The following is a 27,941-nucleotide window of genomic DNA, read 5'->3' as shown; positions in this document are numbered from 1 at the left end:
GATTCGAGTATAGACGCTGTTTGCAGCCGCCCAATTCGGGAACAGACGCTGCGTAGAGTAGCTATTGGTTATTTGATTGCACCAATTACTCGCCATGTCAACTGGAGGTTCATACAGCACTCAGAATTTGCTTCCTTTAGGGGCTCAAGAAGTAAAATAGGGAGATCGGTTTATATGGGTGCTGTATCAGGCTATAGACCACTTCAGACCATATTTGATACGTATGCTGAAAGTCATGGGAAAAATTTCAGCCAATTGCGCCCTCTGGAGGCTCGAGAAGTCAAGTCCCAGATCGGTTTATGTGGCAGCTATATCAAGTTATGGACTGACATGAACCATATTTGGCACAGTTAGTCATAATAAAACACGTCATGCAAAATTCTAACCAAATCGGATAAGAATTGCGCTCTGTAGTGGTAAGATCGGATAATATGGCAGCTATATCAGAACTCTGACCGATTTGAACCATACTTAGCACAGTTGTTGGATGTCATAACGAACCACGTCATGCAAAAGTTCAGCCAAATCGAATTGCGCCCTCGAGAGCTCAAGAAGTCAAAACCTCAGATCGGTTTATATGACAGCTATATAAGGTTATTGGCCGATTTCAACCATACTCAGTTGTTGGAAATCATAACAAAACACCTCTTCAAAATTTCAGCCAAATCGGATAAGAATTGCGCCCTCTAGTGGCTCAAGAAGTCAAGATCCAATATCGGTTTATATGGCAGCTATATCAAAACATGGACCTATATGGCCCATTTACAATCCCAACCGACCTACACTTTTAAGAAGTATTTGTGCAAAATTTCAAGCGGCTAGCTTTACTACTTCGAAATTTAGCGTGCTTTCGACAGACTGACGGGCGGACATGACTAGATCGACTTAAAATGCATGACGATCAAGAATATATATACTTTATGGGGTCATAGACGAATATTTCGAGGAGTTACAAACATAATGACGAAATTAGTATGCCCCCACCCTATAATGGAGGGCATAAAAATCTTATTATAGAATTCATAACATTCGTGGGGTCAGAGGTTAGATATTTAATAGATTTTTAACATAATTATACATTTTCATTACTTAGCCCCATAACGAAAGTCATCAACCACCAAAAATGGTTTCAAATCAACCCCAAATGCAGCAGCAACAGCAAATTTACTCCAAACCAAAGCAAATAAATCATCATCAACAACAGCAACCACCACCAGTAACAGCAGTAACTAATCAAATCCCCACGCAAATGGCATTGAGCCAAACTTCTGGCGTAGCTGGGGGCACTATGATGGGCGAAGGCGGCACACCTAATATAAATCAAGTAAATTATGTTGACATTTTTTTTCACAAATTCCCTGCTAATTTTTACCCCACAATGCGCTGCAAACAAAAAAATAAATAGACTCCTATGGAAGAAGATCACAGCCAACCACAACAATCTCAGTCATATCAGTCACATATGGCTCATCAACAGCAACAATCGAATTCAATGATATCAACACCTGGTCAACGTATGCCTGAGCCCGAGTTGTGTACTACTTGTCCCAATTGCCAGACTACAATCTATTTAGTGCCAGCACAAGCACTACCTTCCAATAATGCAGCACCAAATTGAAATCGCTTGTTACAGACAAATGTTACTATTCTTAGCAAAAATTTTAAATTGAAACCTAAACTTTTTTGGTATTATTTAAAATTTTTTGTCCTTATTGTCAGTATATTTTTTTATTCAAAAATAAACTGTTTTGGAAATGTCCTTATATTAGTAGTTTTAATAATTTTAAGTAATATGAAGCTAAAAAAAGTCTGAAGAAAAAAGGAATTTATATGCCAAGTCCCAGGTTGAGGGAAAAATTTTACAAAATTCCAAATTGGAAATGTTAAGGTTAAGGATTTAAAAGTGATTGCAGGCAAAGGAAAATTTATTCACATACTACACTAATATTTGTTTTTTCTTTTTTTTTGTGGGCTTAATGGTGGGTAATACATTTTCGCGGTATATTCCCTCATTCACTTCCATCGGCCTGATGTTCTAGCTCTTTGTGAAACCCAGATTCATGAGAATTCTGATCCATAGAATTTTCATGTTCCCCATCTCTCCCCGTTTCCCCCAGAGGCCTTGTGGTATATGTTACGTGATGATATAGTCCTCCAGAGACAACAATACCTAGGCTCACAAGATCCAGGAGTGAATTCTCTTTGGATTCAGTTCAGGATTGGAACACACGTACTGCATAACGGATTTCTTTATTGGAGTCTAAACATGGAAAACTATAATAAGGATGGTAAAAAATTACGCTTTGAAACCCTTTCTGATTCAATTATTAAGATTGCGGAGGGTTTTCCTGGGGGATTTTAATGTCCACAACTCCTCCTGGCTTTCCCATTCGAGCCATACGACTCCGAGGGGCCAATAGGTTAGGTAAGGTTTATGTGGCAGTCTGCCATCGACTCACTTAGACGTTTTCGCCCATTGTGATATCACAGGAACACGAGAAGGAAGATACTTTCTAGTTCCTACCGTTGAACCATCCAGATCGCTATAAAAAGCCCATGTTCGCCTCCACTAAATCAGACAAGTCCTTAAAGAAATGAGAACGTAAAGTGGAACTCCTTCTGACTGCTAGTGGGGGATATACACTAGGCAGATGTTCTAGGGTCTCTTCTTCCTCGACGTCCCCACAGCTTAGGCAAAAGGGGTTACTGGCAACCTTCATGTTTTCCGATTAGATAGTGACCTGTCATGACGAACACAATGACTGAGACGTCTGTTCTAGCCAGTGAGAGCAATGCGGTAGACCTCTTCAAGTCTATATTAGGCCACATAATTTGTGACCATCTTTCATTCGTTGCCCTTTGCGGCTGATCCTGAAGATACATACCCACAGATTCCAAACTGCAAATATTGCCCATGAACACTCCACTAAGGAACATGGGCAAACTTCGCACATATCAATGCGTGCAGTCCTATTCGAGTTTAAGCTCAATGATAAGGGGCCTCCTTTTTATAGTCGAGTCCGAACGGCGTGTCGCAGGATTCTACGCTACGGTAGCCTCACAGATTCCAGTTTCCCTGAAATGTGTAAAATATTTCCTAATCTCACAAGCTCGACCGCTTTACCTGGGATATTTCTGTGGTCCGGCACCCAGAACAGGTGAATGTTGAACTGTTCAGTCATCTCGTTGAGAGACCTGGACACTGGAGGGCGGTTTTCGAATTCAGAAATACATTCTCCAAGCATTAAATGACTGTTTGAGAAGATATTTAGGCCAGTTACGACATTATATCTTAGCCATTCTACCACTCCCTTAATTGCAAGGATTTCCGCTTGATACACACTACAGTGGTTGGGTAACCTTCTCGTTATGACCACCCCGTAGCCCCCACCTGGTCGTATAGTTTGGAACCATCCGTGTAGAAATCTATGTAACTTCTATTACCAGGGATATCGTAGTTTCAATCGGTTCTATCAGGAATAGTGATACCTTACTTTTTTTCGAAAAGCGGCTCAGGCAGGGTGTAACCCACACTGCCTAGAACATCGGACATTGTATAAAGGATAACACAGTGTCCGTAGCCGCCACATGACCAAAGAGAAAGCTCCCCTAGCCTCACAGCAGTGGTCGCAGCCTCGCCACAAAGTCTAGAGGCGTTAGGTGTAGCATTAAGGCCAGTGCATCAGATGGTGTTGTCCTCAGTGCGGTTAAGATGTACATACAAGCCATCCTTTGGATACGGTTAAGTTTTGAACCGTAGGTGGACTTTTAAAGCGCCGTCCACCAGATCACAACACCATATAGCATTATAGGTCTGATAACTGCAGTATATACACAGTGCATGACGACCGGTCTAAACCCCCAACTTTTGCAAATGGCTCTCTTGCAGATGTAAAGGGCAGAGTTACCTTTCTTTCCCGCTCTAAAATGTTGGATTTTAAGTTAAATTTTCTGTCCAACACAACACCCAGGTATTTTGCGCTTTCAGTAAATGGTACATTCTCTCCTCCCAAGGATACAGGTGCCTGTGTATGCAACTTGTATCTCCTGCTGAAAAGAACTACTTCTGTCTTGCACGAATTTATACCCAGACCACTTTCGGTAAACCACTTTGCTGTGGCACGTAGAGCTTCCTGAAGTATACTTCTTAGAGTGCTGGGAAATTTTCCCCTACCGCAATTGCCACGTTATCAGCATACGCGACCACTGTTACGCCTTTTTCCTCAAGAGACAATAATATATTGTCATTGGCTATATTATTGGGTTGCCTAAAAAGTAATTGCGAATTTTTTAAAAGAAAGTAAATGCATTTTTAATAAAACTTAGAATGAACTTTAATCAAATATACTTTTTTTACACTTTTTTTCTAAAGCAAGCTAAAAGTAACAGCTGATAACTGATAGAAGAAAGAATGCAATTACAGAGTCACAAGCTGTAAAAAAATTTGTCAACGCCGACTATATGAAAAATCCGCAATTACTTTTTGGGCAACCCAATATTAAGTAGTGGAGACAGTACACCTCCTCGAGGTGTTCCTCTGCTGACCCATCTTTTTAGATCCACAGATCCCAAGCCTGCCGTAATGCATCTTTTGGTAAGTAAGTTATTAATAAACTTTCTTGCGGTAATGTTGATGTCCAGAAACTTCAGCTTCTTCATGATTGACACTTTCAATGTCAAGAAATGTTACCATTGCATATACTTTGACAGCGAGAGAACCCTCTAGTTTGCCGACTAGGTCGTGAAGGGCTGCTTCAGTGGATTTGCCTTTACTGTATGCATGTTGGTGACGCGACAGGCGATCGCCAGGAATCTTTGCCCTAAGATATGTTTCTATGAACCTCTCAAGAGTCTTCAGCTTTAAGGATGGCAGACTAATAGGATAAAAATCTTTCGCCTTTGTGTGGTGAAATTTTTCTGCTTTCAAAATGAAAATGAACTTTGTGTCAATGCATCCCACAGGTATATATGACATGCTGATACAAGCAGAGTATATATCCCTAAGCCCAGGAACCAGTCTATCAGACACAGCTTGTAAATCAACCGGTGATACATCATCAGGGCCTGGCGACTTAAAGGAGCTGAAACTACTTATCGCCCAAAGGCTTTTCGGCTCAGACACAATTTCCCTAATAATCTTTGACGAATGCATACCAGTGACAACCTCTTCTGACGCCACGTTGTCGGTTGGAAAATTTCCCAACGAATAGTTCTAGTGTTTCCTCACTAGACATTGTCCATACATAAACCTAACCTATCCTCCACGGAACTGGAGAATTGCACCCAGGATTTGTTCTGAGCCTTTCTGAGCTCGCCCTTATACTTTCTTAGCTCATCCTTTCAGATGTCCCAATCGTGTTGTTCTCTTGTGGCTTTCGCCCTGTTGGAGAGTTTTCTGAAGTCATTCCTTAGACCCACCACCATGGCGGTCGCTGTTTGCCCCTAGGCTTGGCACTAGGATATGCTGACACAAATGAGTCATTCAGGGTCTTCGTGATCCGCTTGACCATCATGTCTATATCCTCCGCAGTTTCCACTTCCTTTTCTGGTCTAGAAGGGATAGACGTGCAGAATTTCTGCCGAAATTTTTCCCAATCCGCCTTTCTTCTGTTTTGCCGAGTGACCACTTCTGCAGTATTTTCCCCAAGGCTGAAACCAATATAACGATGATCAGAGAAGATGTGGTCATCCAACAGTTCCAAGTCGCAATATCTAGTACCTCCTGCCTTTTCCTGGTAATAAAGTTCGGTTTACCCCCTTTTTAACGAGGGTTGCCTTTTATATTTCGAGTTTGGACAACCTTTGTGTTGCAATCTGCCAACTTAGAGCTCTATCGTAAAGCTTGTCATTTTTGAGATTATACGTACTCAGAACGTTTAAACATACGAGCGCTATTTGTGTTGTTTACAGTAACTTAAAAGACTCATCTCGCCCCAAAAAATGGAATTAAATCGTGAACCCTTTCGTACGATTATTTCTTACCACTTTAGACGTGGATTAAATCAACAACAGGGCATCGATTTTTGGCAATGAAGCTTCGTCAAGGACCAGTGTTTATCGATGGTATGGCGAATTCAACCGTGGTCGTAGTTCACTCCAAGACGAATTTCGTGAAGGTCGTCAAAAATTAGTTATTGTTTCAAAAACCATTGATGCTGTGCAAGATTGTCATGTGATCTATCGTGAGATTGAGACAACCTTAGGCATTAATGGAACCATCATACATTCAATATTGCATGAGAAATGAAATGCTCCAAAAACACGATCGCGGTGCTTCGAAACACGTCTATGACATCGTGACAGGTGGATTTACTATATGGGTGTTTCAAGTTGAGCCAAATCCAACACAAGTTGATCACGCACGAAGCACTTCCAAGCAAATGATTACCAGTTTCTTCCATCGTACCACTAGAACAACGTAGAACAGTCAGTTCTGAGTGGTAGACAACCATTTGTTTGCCTGTGGTCTTCCAAGAAATCAGGAAAATCAACCGCCGAAAAAGGATCACTCTTCACCACGACAATGCGAGCTCTTATACATCGGCTCAAAGAACTGCATTTTTGAGCACTCAAAACATTGATTTAATGAGTCATCCGCCGTGTAGTCCTGGCTTGGCACCGAATGACTTCTTTTTTTTCCCTTACGTAAAAAATAAAATGAGAGGTCAACGTTTTTCGACACCTGAAGAAGCGGTTGATGCTTTCAGAATGCATGTTTTGGAGATACCTCAATCAGAGTGGCAAAAGTGCTTCGACAATTGGTTCAGGCGCATGCAAAAGTATATAGATCTTAATGGGGAATATTTTGAAAAACAATAAAGCTATTTTCGATGATTAATATTCGTTTTTGTGTTTTCTAATCCCGAAATATAAAAGGCAACCCTCGTACAAATCGTCAGATTGCAAATTATGATTTATTCGATAAGCAGTTCACACCTTTCGTTGACATCTGAACTTCCCCATATTTGGTGATGTGCATTAGCATCACTTCCTACAATGAGGCTCTTCTTCCTTGCAGAAGCGGCTTCAACTAGCAACTTAATGTTTGAAGGCGACATCTCTGAATCGTGTGGCATATATAGGGAAGCCAGCCAGTAATGAGACTTGTTTTTTTCAAGGCTGGCTACTACTAAATCTTCAGCGCTTAGCGACGGAAGAAGAAAAACATTTAGATTACTCTTTGCAAGAATACAGGCTCTGTGACTCCCATTTCCCGTACCCTTGAGTAGTTAGAATCCCGGTATTCTTAGTCCCCGAACCATTGCTCCACACACCTATGGTTTCTAGATAAAAACCATGTCAAATCCCCCTGCCATCAGGAGAACCTTTAGTGTCGTCGAAGCGGCCTTACAATGATGGAGATTTATCTGTAGAAACCGGACCATAGTCAGGATTCAAAACTTCCACCACTGTTGTGTTAGCCTCGTCATATGACACTAGCAAGATTTCATCCTCACAAGATTCGTTAGAACTTGTCATGATGAGCTTCGTCCAGGAGCAGGTGCGAAAGCTGCGGAACCACTCTTCCTCAAGACACTGGGCACTTGCGGTGTAGACGATTTCTCCTTAGATGCTTCACTAACTGCTGCTGTCTAAGTACCTTTTTAGTTCTGTGCATCCCCGTTGGCTCACACCTTGAGCCCAATCCAACCGGATGACCCACCCACAAAGGGCTTTTCGGGTCCTGTTTCGATGCCTTCCTCTTCTATTCCGATCGTTGCAGGGGGTTTTCCAGTCGCCCGCAATCCTCCAAACTTTAGCGATGTGATCGATAGTTCCTCAGGAAAGTGTTCAGCAAAACTAACGGGTCGTCTCTCTTCAGTTTCAACTTGTTGAATTCGTAGGATACAACAAATTCAGACTTGTTGAGGTCAGCAGGAGTAAAGTACGAATACTGCATGTCTCCGGTCACCATCAGCCTAATCCAATCTAACAATCTTCCAGTCGGTGGTTGAAAGATTGGGATTACATTCCCTTAGTCTTCCAAGTATCGATTCAGGATCTGAGGGAATCCTTGGGTTCCAAGCATGCGCCATTGGTCGAGAAGGAATATCTTCCTTCTTGACTAAATCTAGTGCTGCACCTGGCCAGATCTCACCAATGGTTTTTAGCGCACAACGATACATTTCAATTGAGAGTTGATCCCCGAAGGCCTCGATTCCAGCCTGCATCGTCACAAACTGGGGGAGTCCCAGGAAATTACGCAAGGACATTGGAGTATACTGATGACAGTCCATTGACTATCCCTCTCCCTAGGTCTGCATTCCTAGGTATGCAGCCCTGTTCTTCTCCCTTGTCGACTGTCCCTAGCGACATTAGCAAAGGTTCTTTGACCCATCTTACTTTTGTTCGCCCTAGTTCTTTTAGGCTTGGGATGCCCTCCAGGTGATCGCAACCTTTTGGCTGACTGCGGTGCAGTTTCCGAATCTAGACGTGTAGTCTTTGGGGTAGCCTGTGCAGCGAATTCCCGAGCCTAATTTAGGGAGTCTCTCTCCCTATTAGTGGGAGTCTTTGGCTCATTCGCACCAAGCCTCTCAATATACCTGAGAGCGAGGCGTTTTCTATTATTCCAACCTCTTAAAGAGCGTGTTGGTTTGCCGGGGAAGGCCGATGGTCTAGGCCAATTTTGGGCATGCGAAGAAAGAATAGGATAATGTCAAAATGTTTTTGTTGGCTTGTGAACAATATAATGTCACTTGTAGTTTAATAGATATACCAGTGTGAACTTGGTAACACTTCATGTCAGCCAGCCTGTATAAGAGTCGACTCAGTAGAACGTCTGCATACATATTTTTGCTTCCATATCCAACTAGTTGCCATTTTTTTAAACCCTCTCACCAATAAAAGTAAACATCAAATTCTAATTTGATAATGTGTCACTTACAGTACATCTTTAAATTTAGAGTTCTTAAATTATGATTTTTCACTAAAAAACAACAACAAATATAACAAGTAAAAGCGTGCTAAGTTCGGCCGGGCCGAATCTTATATACCCTCCACCATTGATCGCATTTGTCGAGTTCTTTCCCGGTATCTCTTTTTAGACAAACAAAGGGTAAAAGCAAAAAAGAAGTAAAATAGAGAGATCGATTTATATGGGAGCTGTATCGGGCTATAGACCGATTCAGACCATAATAAACACGTATGTTGGTGGTCATGAGAGAATCCGTCGTACAAAATTTCAGGCAAATCGGCTAATAGTTGCGACCTCTAGAGGCTCAAGAAGTCAATATCCCAGATCGGTTTATATGGCAGCTATATTAGATTATTAACCGATTTGAATCTTATTTGACACAGTTGTTGAAATTAAGAATAAAATACGTCTTGCAAAATTTCAGCCAAATCGGGTAGGAATTGCGCCCTCTAGAAGCTCAAGAACTCAAGTCCCCAGATCTGTTTATATGACAGCTATATCAGGTTATGAACAGATTTGAACCATACTTGGTACAGTTATTGGATATCATAACAAAACACGTCGTGCAAAATTTCATTCCAATCGGATAAGAATTGCGCCCTCTAGAATCTCAAGAAGTCAAGACCCAAGATCGGTTTATATGACAGCTATATCAGGTTATGAACAGATTTGAACCATACTTTGCACAGTTATTGGATATCATAACAAAACACGTCGTGCAAAATTTCATTCCAATCGGATAAGAATTGCGCACTCTAGAGACCCAAGATCGGTTTATATGACAGCTATATCAAAACATGGACCGATATGGCCCATTTACAATACCAACCGACCTACACGAATAAGAAGTATTTGTGCAAAATTTCAAGCGGCTAGCTTTACTCCTTCGGAAGTTAGCGTGCTTTCGACAGACAGACGGATGGACGGACAGACGGACGGACATGACTAGATCGACATAAAATGTCGCTACGATCAAGAATATATATACTTTATGGGGTCTCAGACGAATATTTCGAGTAGTTACAAACAGAATGACGAAATTAGTATACCCCCCATCCTATGGTGGAGGGTATAAAAACGATGATTCGTCAAAGCAAAACACTTTGGCTGTAAGCCAATGTTATAGAATATGCATGTGCGAACGGTTTAATGTAGCTCAAGAAGTTTCACTTTTCAAAATCAATGCAATATACATACTTTTTTACATATGTATATGCTGTTATGTATAGATATGTTGGTCACATTCATGCCATTCTTTAGAAAAGTTTAAAAAGGATTCATTTTCTTTATAAAGTGGTCTAAGCGTGACACATGACGATTTGTATTTTGAACTAAATTTCTAAGTGATTTTTTTTGCGTTGTTGTTGTTGAAAAGAATAAGAGTGGCATCTGGTAATTGAAGTTGAATTAAAAGCTAAGCATACTAACATTTATGGAATTTGGATGAACAACAGAAACCCAGGGGTGTTTCAAGGATTGGTTATACTATGTATCTACGACTGTATATGGGTTATTTAACGGCATTTTTTGACGGTAATTCATGGCAGTTTAGCGCTTCAATGAAGGTTAGCTACTTATCTCTCCATACCCAGAGAAAAGTTGATACATAATGTGATTATTTCAGTACTATGCCGTATGGTAATAAAGCAATACCACAGGGTATGGATGGAGTAAAAAATAATTAGAACCGTACTAGCCTTATTACCCAACTGGTATTGGTACTAATATGTTACTAGTTTTAGTACCAATCCGTTATTGGTTCTACTACCACGCTGTTATTGCATACTCCACCCCCTAATGAATCAAAATAATAAAAAGCCATTGAAAATAGAGAATAAAGAGGAGCAAGAGACAACCATGGACAACCACATTCAAAAGACAGTTCTGAATAGAGAAACACAGAAATATCTGAGGGAAAATAACGACATATTGATTTTGTCTGCTGATAAGGGGGGAAAGCCGTAGCACTGTATAGAGATGAATATCAGAGGAAAATTATGAATATTTTACGCGACATTTCTACATATAGGCGTTTTAAAAGAGATCCGACCTCGGGATCGGTCGGAAAAATTACTCAGCTTGAACATAATAACGACAAAGGAAAGGAATAAAATGAACAATAATATCGCCACAGCCCCAAGGATATACGGGCTGCATAAAGATGGCACGCCCTTAAGACCAATTTGCTCGTCATTCTCATAAATTCCCCTTCATACGAGTTATCAAAATATATAGTGGGCATTTTAAAACTTGACGAGGGACTCATGATATAATGTCAAGGATGCAATCGAATTCAAAAAGGCGAAGAGATATTGGTGTCGTATGATGTGATATCGCTATTGCCCAGCATTCCGGTCAACTTGGCAATAACGACGGTTAGAAAATTAAAATACCCATGGATTTGTTCATCGATATTTTGAATTTTTGTATCAAAGATACAAGTTATTTCCGGTACGATGAGGAGTTATACGAGCAAAGGAAAGGTTTACCAATGGGGTCACCAGCCTTACCAGTCATGGCGGACATAGTGATGGAATTGCTTTTGTGTGATGTATCAATTGATGGATCAATTGACGATAAAACCAAAGGTACTTACAAAAAGACAGAAGTACAGAACACTTTGAGTGCATTAAACTCATTGAATAGACGAATCCAGTTCTCGATGGAACAGGAGGTAGATGGAAAATTGCCATACTTGAAAACGATTATCCACAGATGCGACAGAAACCTAAAGATAAATTGGTAACAAAAACCGATAGCCTCCGGGAGGCTGATAAATTTTAATTCAAAACATACCCGGCGTGTGATAATAAACACTACCACAAATTTTATTCGAAGAGCATACGACATCATTTCGAAGAAGTAAACGAAGACAAAATAAAATAAATAGCAAAGCTGAACGATTTTCCGAATAGAACCATATTCGAGTTGATAAGACATGTGAAGACTAACAACAACAATAGAACCGAAGAAAGGGAGCCGAACATATACAGCGGTCAAAAAAAGTATTCATCATTCAATGTTTTTTTTTTAATAAGTCTACAAAAGACAATTGGAATAAAAACATATTAAACTAATGATGCAGTAGTGCTTGTGTGATATATATGTACACAATTTCATTGTTTTTAAAGAAAAAAATAGTATTTATTGGAACAAAAAGGGCCATTTTACAGCTGAACACAAAAAATTAAACAAAAAAAGTATTCATCATTGCAAAAAAACAAAAAAATAAATAACATAATTTAGAAAAATTAATACTTTGTTATTCGACCACCGCGTCTTATAACTTCTTTTAAACGGTTTGACATCGATTGGACTAATTTAGCGGTTATATTTTGGTCTATATTAGTCCATTCCTCCATTATCACCTGTTGCATTTGACTCTTGCTCGAAAAATTGCGCGTTCTCAATTTGCGTTCGAGATGTTCCCAAAGATGTTCAATTGGGTTCAAGTCGGGACTTTGAGGAGGATTTTTAATGACTTTGGGGCAGTTATACAGCATCCACATCTTGGTATTTAAAGCAGAATGTTTGGGGTCATTATCTTGATAATATTGAAAGTTATTACCAAGCCCAAGTTTTACAGCACTATCTTTTAAATTCCTCTTTAAAATGTCAATGTAATACTTATGATCCATTACTCCATTAATACTTTCAAGATTTCCCGCTCCTGAAGCCGCCATACACCCCCAAACCATTAAACCACCTCCACCATGTTTTACAGTAGCAACTGTGTTTCGTTCTTCAAGCTCTGTATTTGGTTTTCTGTACACTATGACCTTTCCATCGCACCCAAAAAGATTAAACTTGCTCTCGTCTGCAAAAATGACTGTTTTCCAAAATGATTCGGGCTGTTTTACATACATTTTTGCGAAGTTTAGCCTTTTCACACGGTTTATTTTATTTATAAAGGGCTTCTTACGTGCAGTTCTTCCTCTGTAACTATGCCTTTTGAGTGTATTTCGAATTGTTTGTGTAGTAACTTCCTTCCCTAAATATTCCATAGTGTTTTTACGAAGAATGGTCGCATTTGTCTTCGGAGTTTTCTGAACTTGCCGCACTAGCCAACGCACATCTCCAACTGAAAGTGCTTTTGGTCGACCAGATCTTGGTTTATTGTCAACAGTTTTCGTTTCTGTCCACTTTCTGATGATGGATTGTATATGTAGTAGATCGTGGTCTATTTAATATTTCACTGATAGTTTTTTGAGTTAAACCATTCCTGTGGTGTTTTATTATCAAAACTTTTACCTCATCAGAAACCTCGTTTTGCTTACGACCCATTTTGACAAAAACTATATTTTCAATGAAATTAAATATTTGCTGTCAAGGGCAAAGCCTCCTTTACTAAATAAAACAGAAAAGGGGGATTCCCAAATAATATTTGAATTTGACTTTGATGATAGCACATCAATGATGAATACTTTTTTTGTTCTGTTTTTGGTGTTATTATATAAAATTGCATTTTTTGCGCTAATTAAATTTATTTTTTGAATTTATTTTAAAACATATTACGAAAAATAAACTATTGCATAAAACTGCATTATTTGTTTACTTTAAATTTTCTTCAATTACCCAAAATAAGTGAATTTTTTATCAATTTTGCTAATGATGAATACTTTTTGACCGCTGTATTTACCTTTAACATATAATCTAAACTTCCCAGAGAGATTCAGTAACTTAAATACGTACAACAAAGACAGATACCAGATATCACAGAAGACGCATAACACCGTAAATAAGTTTTTTAGTAATACAAAATCCAGAATAAAGAAGGAAGATAAATCAAACGTATTCCACAAAATAACATGTAATGGGAACAAATTCAACATTTGCCGAAAGGTATTTTTCGATACTACAAAAACCATATTAAGAACGAGACTCTCTCACAAATCTGATTAGAATACCATTGGAAGACCCTTGGGGAAGAAAACGGCTCTTGCAGCTCATTGCACATTAACAGAACAGAAACCGAATCTAAATGATATGGAGATTCTGACGCAGGAGAACAATCATAAAAGGAGATTGCAAATTGCAAATTTGCTCATGAACATTCCATTAAGAAACTGGGGCAAACTTCTCCCAAAACAATGAGTGCAGCATTAAGAGGGGACAACCACCGCTGAAAGATTTTCTGATGTTCCTGTCAGGATTCTAACCCAGGCGTTCAACGTCATATGCGGACATGCAAACCACTGCGCTAAGGAGATACCCTCTCGAAATGCTCCAAATTATAAACGTACCAGCGCAAGAGAGGATAAATTGTCAATCAGACACCGACAACTGTGCACACATGTACAGAAATATAGAAGAAAATATTAGCGTTTATTGTAAAGTTACTCCGTGGTGAACAAGTCAATTGTCTCGCGTAAGACATGTAATTATGACTAGAGTTTTATTCTTAACGAAATTTCAATAATTAATTGTGGAAAATTCTTGTTTTTTGTTTCTTGTTTTATGTAAAAAAAAGAGCTGATCTACTGAGAAAGAACATCGATGATGCATCGAAATATTGGAGAAATAAATAATTAAAACTATTAAAAAAACAAAAACATTGATTTTTTTAAAAAATATATGATCTCGAGCCAGACAAACAGCGACAAATAATAATTAAAATCTTTTTTATTTCGATTATTTGTGTTAATAGTTGCAATTAAATAATTACAAAAAATAATGCTTTACCGTGTCCAACATCGATTCTTTGTATTCAGTAATTGATTCCACATCCATTGATTCCCAGAAGTGGTTTTCATATGAATACACCAGCACAGCATCGTTTACCGCACAAGAGGCACTATCATGTTTCGCTATCCGCTATCGATTACGAACACAAATCGTATTAAAACCATTTATTAAATTAAAACAAGAATTTTATAATCGCATCAATATTAAGTACAAAAGTACAAAGTACAAAGCTGAACAACTCTTGCCACGATGAAAAAAATACAAACGTGAAGCCGTCAATTCTTAATAGCTTCCTCCGTCTGATATTAAATTGATGCCAAATGGTATTATTGCCAATAACACGAATAAAATAATAACAGCCGATATTGGCAAAGTATCGTCTTTTTTCTATCAGTGCAATGCTTCTAAGTAGGATACCGTCTCCTCCGGCTGCAAGAGAAACGGCTAAATAACGATTGGAAACTCTGCACACTATATTCCGTATGTAAAGGTATATAAAGGTCCTTCTGATGGCAGGAGGATTTAACGTTGTTCTAATCCAGGAACCATGCGTTAGTGAAGAAATGGACTAAGACTTCTTGCATTTAAACTACTAAAGGGTACTACTTACTGTCAATCCCATGACAGCCGGTTGTACGTACCCAATTGAATTGAATTGGATTTCTTCAGCGGCAAAGGAAGCTCTAAGTACGACAGCGAGGTGGGCTACCGAAAATGGTCTAGGCGTAAATCCGTGGGAGACAGAAGTAGTTCTTTTCAGCAGGAAATACAAGTTACCTACAGTGGCACCTGTCTCCTTGGGAGGAGAGAATGTTCCATTTACTGAAAGCTCAAAATACCTGGGTGTTGTGTTGGACAGGAAGTTGAACTTCAAATCAAACATTTTAGAAAGGCCAAGAAAGGCAACTCTTGGCTTAAACACCTGCAAGAGAGTCATTGGCAAAAGTTGGGGTTTTTAACCGCGCTTGGGGTATACTGCAGTTGTCAGATCTATAATGAAGGAGGCGATCCACGTCAAGCTCCTATAGATGAGCAAGCTCGTTCCGGTCCAATCACCGCGAGAATAGGGTGGCCATTGGTTATTTAAAGGCGCCCTTAACTCGCCTTGTCATATCGAGCATCATAGGAATATAGTATTTGTGCAAGAACCGGTGCCGCCCGACCTCTCACTGAGACTCTTCGCTCGATACTGCTGGACAATCAGTTGTGACTGCCGTTGCAGCTACTCCGTATAGAGCATTCCATTATCCGCAACCTGTAGGCGCGCCCAGTAGCTCGCAGCTAAGCTTCTCGAGACAGCAATGAACACCACACAAATCGAATCTCAATGTTCTGGCCTGTGTGGTGGTCACAGCTATCCCGTGCCGGGATATATGGTGTTGTGGTACTGTTCAATCCTCAGCCGGACTAAAGTCATAACATGACTAAAGTCATAACAGAACACTATCTGCAAAATTTCAGCCAAATCGGGAGGTCGGTTTATGGGGGATCTATATCCAAATCTGAACCGATATGGTCCATTTGTAATCCCCAAAAACCTACATCAATAAAAAGTATCTGCGCAAAATTCGTAGCGGCTATGTTTACGCGTTCAACCGCTATGGTGATTTCGACAGACGGACTGACGGAAAATGGCTAGATCGACTCAGATGGTCGGTACGATAAAGAATATATATACTTTATGGGGTCTTATATCAATGTCTCGAGGTGTTACAAACGGAATGACAGATTAGTATACCCCCATTGTATGGTGGTAGGTATAATTAGCGATCCGATCGGGAATGTATGTATCCCAATCATTCTTTCTTGTTAAATATTTCAAGTATCGTTCGAAACGGCCCACAACCTCCCTCATTAAATCTCCCGTTTTTACTTCTTTAGCCTATAGAGGGCGCAATTTTCATCTTATTAGGCTAACACTTTACTTCAAAAACCGCCTAATCTACTTTCGTAAGTACTCATTCTCGGAGCAAAACAACAGGACGGGTAGTATCAGTGTCTTGTATAGTGTAGTTTTCGTCTGTCGAGAGGTGAATTTGTCCCTCAAATGCTTGCTTAATCCAAAGTATCACCTGTTAGCCAATATTATCCTTGGTTTTTTTTTTTTAAACTGGTGTCATTCATTTCGGTTACGGCGGTGCCGAGATAGATAAAGTTGCTGACTATCTCAAAGTTGTAGTTCCCAACTTTCTCCATTTTCTTTATCTGCTGGGTGTACGGGGCTTTGTGGGAGTTGGTACCATTCGCTTTGTCTTATCTCCATTTACGGTCAAACCCACTTTCGTTAATTCTTTTTCGATACTTTCAAAGGCAACAATTGCTTCTTCCGGCGGCCGACGCATAATATCTACCTTTGAACCTACAGCGCTGTCAAATACGGCTTGGTATTCAACGAAAATATGGTAGGTGTTGATTTGTCCTTCCGGGACTTTTCCAGAATTTGGCACAGTGTAAATATCTGGCCTATGGTGAATTTACCAGGTCTAAAGCCACACTGATAGGGCTCAATCATTTCGTTGATCTTAGACTTTAAACTTTCACACAGTAACTTGTATGCGATAGGGAGGAGACTTATTCCTCTGTAGTTGGCACATACCCCTTTTTTATGCACGAGACATAGTATGCTAAGGTTCCAATCATCGGGTATGAGTAGAGTTGGGCGATGGGTAAATACCCAAAAGGTATTTACCCGGTAAATTGGTTAAATACCCGGGTATTTACCCATTTATACCCAAAAGCTGGGCTGCCCTATAGACCCACCGCCGATCTCCCGATATAATGTAATGAACCAATAGAAGGAGCAATTTTTCATCCTATTTCGATGAAATTTGGCGCAGCGAGTTCTGGTACCCCTCTTAACCCTTTTGGTACCCCTCTTAACCCAAATATGGTCCGATCTGGGCGATGTTCGGATCAAGGGTGTAGAGGTCTATCAAAACCCACTGTTTCAAAATTGCATCAAAATCGGATGAACCATGCTCCTTTAGGGGTTCTATACTCTATATCGGGAGATCGGTTCATATGGCAGTTATATCCAAATATGGTTCGATCTGGATGATGTTCGGCGCAAAGGTGTAGAAGGCTATCAAAACTCACTGTTTCAAAATTCTTCAAAATCGGATGAAAAATGCTCATCTTATAGGCTGAATACTCTATATCGGGAGATCGGTCTATACGACAGCTATATCCAAATATGGTCCGATCTAGACGATATTCAACAAAAGTGTTAAGAGGCGTGCGAGAACTGGCTGTGCCAAATTCCATCGAAATAGGATGAAAAATGCTCCTTTTATTGCTTCATTACACTATATCGGGAGATAGGCGGTCGGTCTATAGGGCAGCTATATCCTAATATAGTCCGATCTGAACCACACTTCACAGAAATGGGTAGGGGTCTACAGAACTCACTGTGCCAAATTTCATCGAAATAGGATGAAAAATTACCAATTTATTGCCTCAAGACTTTAAGTCTGGAGATCGGTCTATATAGCGGTTATATATATCTAAAATCCAATTTTATGAGATCAGAAGATCAGGTTTATATACAAAGAATACGAAATCATCAAAAATTGTTTGCAAAATATTTTTATGCCCACAATATCTGCAAAATTATAAATACCGAAATAAATACCCAACAAAGGCTTGGGTATTTATTGGGTAAATAGCCAATAAATACCCAAGCTTTGGGTATTTACCCGGTAGAACCCCATCTCTAGGTATGCGTTCTTCTAGCCAAATTGCGCAGACAAGCTGATGCATACGCCATATCAGCGTGTTGCCTCCGATCTTAAACAGTTCAGCCGGCATACCATCGGCTCCTGCTGCCTCATTGTTTTTCAGCCGGGAGTGTTTGAAAATAAGATAAGCGAAATACCCATTTGTATAAGCAACTATAAAACAGTTGTTATTAATGCAAATACTGTAACTCCGAGTCGAAAATTCCTTTCCAAACAATTTTCTCCGAATTTCACATCGTACCCCAAAGTCGAAAGTGACGAAATTGGTTATCATTTTCAAAAAAAATATATATCCTTTATTTGATCTTTGCAGCTCTCATTTGCCAAACTCTTCAAAATTTGATCGCTTTCCAAGAAGCTTCCATTTGTAGCTGATTTGGCAGAAATTTCAACCAAGCTCACAAGTGACTTTTTAGTAAAGTCAATGGATTCGAACCGTCCGAATTTAGCACGTTTTTATTCCAGTTATCAAATATTGTATTCGTTACAATAAAAAAAATGGAAAATCTGGGTGGGCGGCGGTAAAACATTTTCTACGTAGGTCCATGTTTACCTAAACACATACCAACCACGTTTTCTGACAATATCAACTTTAAAATATTTCCAACCTCTTAGGAATGTATAGTACACATTCTCTTTCTACTCGATTGTTGTCTTCATTTTTTCATGGCAATAGGGCAAAAGCGAAAGACGACAGTGTAAAACGTATGGCATATTGTTGCAAGGATGTTGAAAGGATAATAGTAGCAGCAGGAAGTCCATTGCAATATACAACAAAGCGTACATGTGTACGTTTGCCTTTTAGTTTCCATACCAAGTGTCGCATGTGTTCTGCATGCCAAGAAAGAACCGACCCACTTAGAGGCAAATATTTATCTGTAGGCTTTTGTTTTTTCTTTTTTTTTAATATAAAAAGGGACAATTCCACAAAATTGTAGGGGGGGTAAATATGAAAACCATTACATGGCATGTGTGTTGAAATGACTCAATTGCTTGTAAGGAGGGCATTTAAATAGAGGGCCAACAGATTCTTGAAAATCCTACTACCACTATAGTCATCGCTGCCATTTCTTGTTGTTTATTCCCTGCGGCAATCAGCATAGACATTGTTGTTGACACTATAGCCGTCGCGTCTTGTCCTCCTTATTGCTGCCGGCATAGAATGAAAGTGAAATTTTCAAAATGCATGCCACAAAAAATTCCATATTGCCATAGGCTTTTCAGTTTACCGGAATATTTTATTAAGAAAAGTTGTTTTGAGCTCCCTACTCACGTGACTTTCACTTGTTCTACTATTTCTTTTCAATATACTTGCAGATAATTCACAGTGGAACCACTACCAAAGGCGCTGAATCAGGAAGGTAAGCGAAAAAGAAAATCAATCTAACGATTGCTTATTTTTTTAACAAAAAACTATGCATAAATATGGTCAACATACACTTAAAACTAAAAACTGTGTTTATTTTCTATTTTCATGCATTTTTTGAAAAAATGTTTTAAGTTGCATCATTTACATTTTTGTTTGCATCCATTTCAGTTTTAAAAAGTTCATGGCATTAATTTTTTATTTAAAGCTTAAAACTCGACTCATGCAAGTTATCCTTCAAATATACGGGGAATTTCTTCCCGAATTTTTCTTTATTAAAATCATAGATATTTCTCAGCAACATTATTACTTCTTATATAAATTTCCCTTTGTAAGAGACGTTTTTGCGAGAGTTTTGGCTCATTGTGATACTCCAGTGAGAATAAGTGTAAAGCAATCAGGAAAGAAGATGGCAGTCCCTAGGTCATAGATCAAGAGCAGCGTTGTCACTAAAGAAAATTATTTCCTACCAAAATTTGAGAGAAATCCTACCAAATCCGACCAAAACCTACCAAATGCTCTACAAACCAAAAATGCTTCATATTATACAGGATGCGCCAGAAAAATGTACTTATTTGACATTGCGCGTGCACTGATTAAATCTATATTTGAAATTCGTGTCCAATCAAGGGCAAGTGCTAGGGCGTCCCGAATGTCGTTCTTGAGGATATGCGTCACTCCAATAGTGCATGTTTTGCTTGTTGATGCAGCTGCAAATGTGAAAGTGGTTCTCGTCACTGGGAAAAATTAGCAAAGAAGCGATGGAGAATTCGTCGAACAGTGGTGTCCGAAGTTCTCATAGCAGCTGCGTGTTTGCGAGCCGAACGTCGGAGAGAACGCACAACTGACAGCCTCACTTTTCCGGAGTTCTGATGGTCCGTTGAAGTCCATTTCGAGGTTTAGCGACACTTCCACACTCCCCAAATGAGATAGCCGACGACAGCATCGAACTACGGACAGGAACGAGTCTGTGAGGAGGAACTTTAAAGCGAGCGCGGAAGCCATGCTGCGTAGCAAAAAGTGAGCGACCGTTAGAACAGAAACTTTCGACGGCGAAAGCCCGCTGCTCTCTAGACCCGAATATGATGGCAAACTTGGGGGCTTCCCCCTCCAGATGCACCCACTCTCAATGCCCTCCCGACCCAATCCACCATAGCATGGGGGTTAACTAATTTCGTCATTCTGTTTGTAACTCCTCGAAATATTTGTCTAAGACCCCATAAAGTGTATATATACTTGATCGTGTAGTGTATATATAAGCCGATCTAGCCATGTCCGTCCGTCCGTGCGTCTGTCTGTCGAAAGCACGCTGACTTTGGAAGGAGTAAATCTAGCCGCTTGAAATTTTGCACAAATACTTCTTACATCGATATCGGTCCATGTTTTGATATAGCTGCCATATAAACCGATCTGGGATCTTGGCTTCTTGAGCCACTAGAGGAGTTGTTTTGTTATGACTTCCTAACTGTGCCAAATATGGTTCCAATCGGTCCATAACCTAATATAGCTGTCATATAAACCGATCTGGTGTCTTGGCTTCTTGAGCCTCAAGAAGACCTAATTATTATCCGATTTGGCTGACATTTTGTACAACGGCTTCTTCCATGACCTCCAATATACGTGTCAAATATGGTCTGAATCGGTCTTTAGCCTGATACAGCTCCCATATAAACCGATCTCCCTATTTTACTTCTTGAGCCCCTAAAAGGCCCAATTCTTATTCAATTTGGTTGAAATTTTACACATATATACTTCTACTGTGGTCTCCAACATTCAATTAAATTAGCATCTCAATTCTTTTCTTTTATCCTTTGTTTATCTAAAAAGAGATACCGGGAAAGACCTCGACAAATGCGATCCATGGTGGAGGGCATAAAAGATTCGGCTCGACCGAACTTAGCACGCTTATTTACGCTCCCTGTATTCATAGACGATTTGGAAAAGTTCGTCCGTCTGTTTGTTGAAATCACTCTACAGTAGGGTGGGGCGATTTGAGCATCTTAAGGGACCATTCACGTTTCTGGTTCTTGGAATTGTACTGAGCAAAAATGTTCACTAGACCATACGTCTAGTGGATGTATGGTACACTAGACCATACGTCAGTTTTTGGATATTGAGATTTTCGATCCAATACTAAGGCAACAATTGTAGGCAAGACAATACTCAGCTAACAAAATTGTCCAATTTTGGTCTGACATCGGCCGAATCATCCGATATCGGATTCAATGTCTTACCGCCATCGTAAATAAAAATGTGAGAAGTGGTTGCCATGTTGTCGGAACGACGCGGCTGAGGTAATCTGATGTATTTACCGCCATATCGTACTGATGTCGGAGCAAAATTCGGAGCGGAAATTTTACATCGTACCGGATTGGGACCGAATTCGTAGACGATTTCGGTCCGATTTTTTGACGAATGCCTTACAAAATGCAGACGATTTTGCCGACGAATCTGTCCGATTTCGTACCGATTTCTTGACGAATGTCTTACAACTGATCAAACAAAACAAAAATTCCAAGGCAACAACTAACGGCACCATATGCAGTTCCAAAAAAAACAAGCAAGCTCCCAGCAGCTCCCATATAAACCGATCTCCCGATTGTGCTTCTTGAGTCCCGAATGGGACTGTAACTTGATATAGCTCCTCCTCCTCCGTCCTTATTCATTATTCTTTGTTTGCCTAAAAAGAGATACCGCGCATAGAACTCGACAAATGCGATCCATGGTGGAGGGTATATAAGATTCGGCCCGGCCGAACTTAGCACGCTCTTAATTGTTGAAAATTGATTATTTTGTTTGAAATATTTTAAAGGTTGCTGCCACATGATTAAGTCACTGACGACAGTGTCTTCTTTTCGGTTGACAACCGCCATGATCGCAATTCTACCACACTATACTATATACAGTAATGTGCGAAAAAATAGGGACAGCAGATAGGCAGACAAATAAAAGATTCTAAAGCGCTCAAAAAGAGAGCTAGGACGACTGCTTACAATGATTTTAATGCATGTAGACTACTACCTTTACGAAAATGTCAAATATGCGCGACTTTTTTTTTTTGTTTGCAATTGTTTCTCAATCACAATATCAAAATTTGACGTGTGGTTTCTGGTTTTAAACCAAAAACTGCAAAATTAGAAAAAGAAACGCAAGTATTATTCTTCGCCTTATTTCAAAACTGGTTGTTGACTATCTCCAAGTCGTGGTTCACAACTATCATAATTTTCTTTTTCTGATCGGTTGCACAAGGCGTTTTTGGAGTTGAAACCTTCTATTTCGTCCTTTCTCCATTAATGCCAGACCCATTTTCACTGACTCTCTTTCGAATCTTTCAAAGACTGCAGTTAGTACTTCCGGTGATCAACCTATGATGTCGTTGTCGTCGGCATAGGCAAGTATCATGTGCTCTCTTGTGATTAGTGTGTCATATCTATTCACTTCTGCATCTCTGATAGGCTGTCTCCTTGTCTGAGGCCTCGTTTGGTATTAAATGGTTCCGAGAGATTATTTCCTATTCTTACCGAAGAATGCGTATCAGCAAGTGTCATCTTGCAGAGTCCTAGTAATTTTGCAGGGATACCAAACTCACACATGGCTTGAAATACCTTTGAACGAATCGAAAGCGACTTTGCAGTCAATGAAAGAGATGGTAGGTGTTGATTTGTCCTTCTGGTCTTTTCCAGGATTTGGCGCAGTGTGAATATCTGGTCCAGGGTGGATTTGCCAGGTCTAAAGCCGTATTGATAGGGCTCAATTATCTCATTGACTTTTGGTTTTAATCTTTCACACAGTACGCTCGAAAGTATCTTGTATGCGATGGGGAGGAGACTTTTTTCTCTGTAGTTGGCACATTCCGTCTTGTTTCCTTTCTTGTGTGCGGGACATAGTATGCTGAGGTTCCAATCATCGGGTATGCGTTCTTCTAGCCAGATTGCACAGATAAGCTGATGCATAGGCCTTATCAGCGTGTCGCCTCGGGTCTTAAATAGTTCAGTGGGTAACCCGTCGGCTCCTGCTGCTTTGTTGTTCTTCAGTCGCTACTTGGGCCTCATTCTGACTAGGAGGTAAACATTCTATACCATCATCATTGATTGGTTCTGCGGTATCCTATTCGCCGCCAACAACGGACACTAACACTATTTGGGTAAAATGTTCTTTTCATATCCTTAGCATGCTATCTGTTTCAGTTACCAGATTTCCTTCTTTGTCTCTGCAGGAGGATGTGCCTGCACCAAAGCCATCGGTTTGATATTTAATTTCTTGGTAGAATTTCCGGACTTCATTCTGACTCCTGTACATCTTAATTCGCTCACACTCACGTCTTTCCGTTTCTCCTCTCTCCTTTTCTCCCGATACCTCTCCTTCATCTGGCGCGTTGCTACTGACTGCAGGGTTGCTCTATATACCGCGTTCTTGGCTTCAGTAGCACCTCGACACTCTTGCTCGTACCATGGGTTTCTTGGGGGAGTCTTCCGGTACCCAAGTACGGATTTCGCGGCATTTTCCATGGAGTGGGCAAGGGTTTGCCACTGCGCCATTATATCATCGGAACAAGGAGAGCTTTCATCAAGTAGTTGGTCAGTGGAGTTGAGTACGCCATTGCCATCTGTTGTGTTTGCAGCTTTTCCATGTCGAGCTTGCGTATAGTGTCAGATCGTACTTTCCTCGCCATGTTGAACATGGCAATGATCCGAATCTATATTCGCTCCACGGATCGATCGTACATCTGACACACTGGATGAATGCCTTCCATCTATCACAACGTGATCAATTTTGTTTCTCGTGTTTTGATCTCTTTAGATTACTTATAAAGAGATGCCGTGCAAAGAACTTGACACCGAATTTAGACGGCCGAACTTAGCACGCTTTTACTTGCTCAACCTAATATTAGGAATACTATCTCACTAGAAAGGGTGCCCTCTCACTTTAGCCCCTTGTGCCAGGGAATAGTCCACCTAAAAGCGTAAGTACTGAGTAGGATGGGAATTCCAATAAACTAATCGCCGTCTAAACATTTCCAAGGTAATGATGTGCGCTAGCTACCATTCCTCAAATGTGCGCCTCTATAAAATCAGCTAATTTACATGTGATACTCTGATAAAAGCCGGTTGACACTATTTTTGAGGGGTTTATAATATTGAATTTTCCATAAATCATTATACCCTACACCACTACTGTGGTACAGGGCATTATAACTTAGTGCATTTGTGTGTAACACCCAAAAGGAAGAGAGATAGACCCAGAATCACTTTCTGATTCGATTTTTCTATGTCCGTTTGTCTGCCTATCTGTCTCTCCGTCTGTCCATGTTAATTTGTGTACAAACTACAGATAGCAGTTTTCATTCGATCGTCTTTAAATTTGGCACAGGCATGTTTTCCCACCTATAGATGAAGCCTATTGAAATTGGAAAAAATCGGTTCAGATTAGGATATAGCTTCCATATATATGTTCGTCCGATTTGCAAATAGAATGCAATAAAATGGTAATTTTTAACCGATTCTCTCGAAATCTGGCAGAAAGGATTTTCTAATGACTCTCGACATTACTGGTGAATTTCATAGAAATCGGTTCAGATATAGATATAGCTCTCATATATATGTATATTGCCCGATTTTCACTCCTAGAGCCACTGCAAGCGCATTTATTGACCAATCTTCCCAAAACTTTGTACAACGCTTTCATCGACGACTTCTGTAACATCTACAAAATTTATTCGAAATCGGTTCAGATTTAGATATAGCTCCCATATACATCTTCGTCCGATTTGCAGTAATAATGCAGTAAAATGGTCATATGTGAACCGATTCTCACGAAATTTTCTTCTGACTCGAAATTACTGGTGAATTTCATAAAAATCGGTTCTGATTTACATATAGCTCTCATATATAAAGGGTGATTTTTTTGAGGTTAGGATTTTCATGCATTAGTATTTGACAGATCACGTGGGATTTCAGACATGGTGTCAAAGAGAAAGATGCTCAGTATGCTTTGACATTTCATCATGAATAGACTTACTAACGAGCAACGCTTGCAAATCATTGAATTTTATTACCAAAATCAGTGTTCGGTTCGAAATGTGTTCATTCACCGTAACGTTGCGTCCAACAGCATCTTTGAAAAAATACGGTCCAATGATTCCACCAGCGTACAAACCACACCAAACAGTGCATTTTTCGGGATGCATGGGCAGTTCTTGAACGGCTTCTGGTTGCTCTTCACTCCAAATGCGGCAATTTTGCTTATTTACGTAGCCATTCAACCAGAAATGAGCCTCATCGCTGAACGGTGAATGAACACATTTCGAACCGAACACTGATTTTGGTAATAAAATTCAATGATTTGCAAGCGTTGCTCGTTAGTAAGTCTATTCATGATGAAATGTCAAAGCATACTGAGCATCTTTCTCTTTGACACCATGTCTGAAATCCCACGTGATCTGTCAAATACTAATGCATGAAAATCCTAACCTCAAAAAAATCACCCTTTATATCGCCCGATTTTCACTTCTAGAGCCACAGCAAGCGCATTTATAGACCAATCTTGCCAACATTTTGCATATCGCTTTTCACGACGACTACCACAATATCTGAAAAGTTTGCTCGAAATCGGTTCAGATTTAGATATAGCTTCCATGTATATAATCGTCCGATTTTGAGAAATATTACAATAAAGTGCTCATTTGTATACCGATTCTCACGAAATTTGGCAGGAAGGATTTTCTTACGACTCTCGACATTACTGGTGAATTTAATAAAAATCGGTTCAGATTTAGATATAGCTTTCATATATATATATCGCCCGATTTTCACTTCTAGAGCCACTACAAGCCCATTTATTCGACAATCTTGCCAACACTTTGCACAACGCTTTTCTCGACGACTACCACAATATCTGAAAAGTTTGATCGAAATCGGTTCAGATTTCGATATAGCTTCCACGTAAATGTTCGTCCGGTTTTAAGAAATATTGCAATAAATGGCTCCTTTTTTAACCGATTCTCTAGAAATTCGGCAGGAAAGATTTTCTAATGACTTCCGACATTGGTGACGACTGGTGAATTTCATAGCAATATACATATATATATATATATATATATATATATATATATATATATATATATATATATATATATATATATATCGCACGACTTTCACTTCTATGGTCACTGCAAGCGCATTTATTGACCAATCTTACCAAAATTTTGTAGAGCGCTTTCCCCGCAATTACCACAATGTTTAAAATATTTGGTAGAATTCGGTTCAGATTTAGATACAGCTCCCATATATATGTTCGTCAGATTTGGACTAATATTGCAATAAGTGCTCGTTGTTAACCGATTCTCTCAAAATTCAGCAGGAAGCATTTGTCCACCGTATTTATTACAGTTTGAACATATTTGCTCGAAATGTAATACGAATTACTTAATATGCCATCTGAAAACATCCGCCGAGGTTAATCAAAATTGGTTCAGAATTAGATATAGCTCCCACTTTGTACCTATAGTGTAGGTGTAGGGTATTATAAAGTCGGCACCGCCCGACTTTTGTCTTTCCTTACTGGTTTTCATATACTTTTTGTCACTATTTTGTTTTTTTTTTTTAATTTATTTTTGTATATTTTTTTTTAATTAATTTTTTTCGTTTTCTGTCTATTTTCGTTTTTCTTCAGAATATCATAACTTCTACTGGACTTCATTGTACAAAAGTATATCGGTAGCTGTTTTCTCATAATTACATATTTTTTTATTTGTTTTTAATAATATATAAATTTTAGTTCGATTTTACATATACAAAAACAAAATCTCTTTATGTTTAATACAATAATAGATTATTTAACTATCAAACAAAAACAAAGCTCTAATAAAAATAACAAAATTTTAGGTTGTTAATTAAGAATTCATTTGTATACTAGTTATGTATAAAAGCATTTAAAAACATAGCAATAGCACTTTCGCAATATATAATTTTTTTTTTTTTTAATTTTTCTTTTTGTTCTTTTTGATAAGTCAGTTATTAATTTATTTTATGTTTTATTGTTTTTGTTTAACTTCGTTTTTTTGTAATGTCAGCGCCTCAAGTTTTTTCAAAGCAAAATTAAACAACCAAAAAAAAATAATTTTTAATAAACTAAAAACATTTTAAGAACTCAACAATCATCCTACCTCTTATGTAATGGAAGGCGAAATCAATGGAAAAGTTTTAGTTTTTTTTTTGTTATATTTTTAGTATGTTTCAAT

At 39.2% G+C, this 27,941-nt stretch overlaps 1 protein-coding gene across 9 annotated transcripts in view; it reads left to right on the top strand.

Moving 5' to 3' along the window:
* The window catches only part of LOC106084962 (alpha-tubulin N-acetyltransferase 1), a 171,866-nt gene that overhangs the window by 125,541 nt on the left and 18,384 nt on the right, over positions 1-27,941 (top strand). For 8 of the 9 annotated variants that reach the window (XM_059360754.1, XM_059360755.1, XM_059360751.1 and 5 more), the window contains one exon: positions 19,654-19,697. In XM_059360754.1, coding sequence (XP_059216737.1) covers positions 19,654-19,697 — 44 coding nt within the window. Of the gene's footprint in view, positions 1-19,653; positions 19,698-27,373; positions 27,861-27,941 lie in introns of those variants that run through there. The other variant, XM_059360756.1, reaches the window with a different exon arrangement.

Source organism: Stomoxys calcitrans, chromosome 1, assembly GCF_963082655.1.
Source record: "Stomoxys calcitrans chromosome 1, idStoCalc2.1, whole genome shotgun sequence".
NCBI lineage: Eukaryota > Metazoa > Arthropoda > Insecta > Diptera > Muscidae > Stomoxys > Stomoxys calcitrans.
This window is presented reverse-complemented; position numbering and strand designations above follow the sequence as displayed.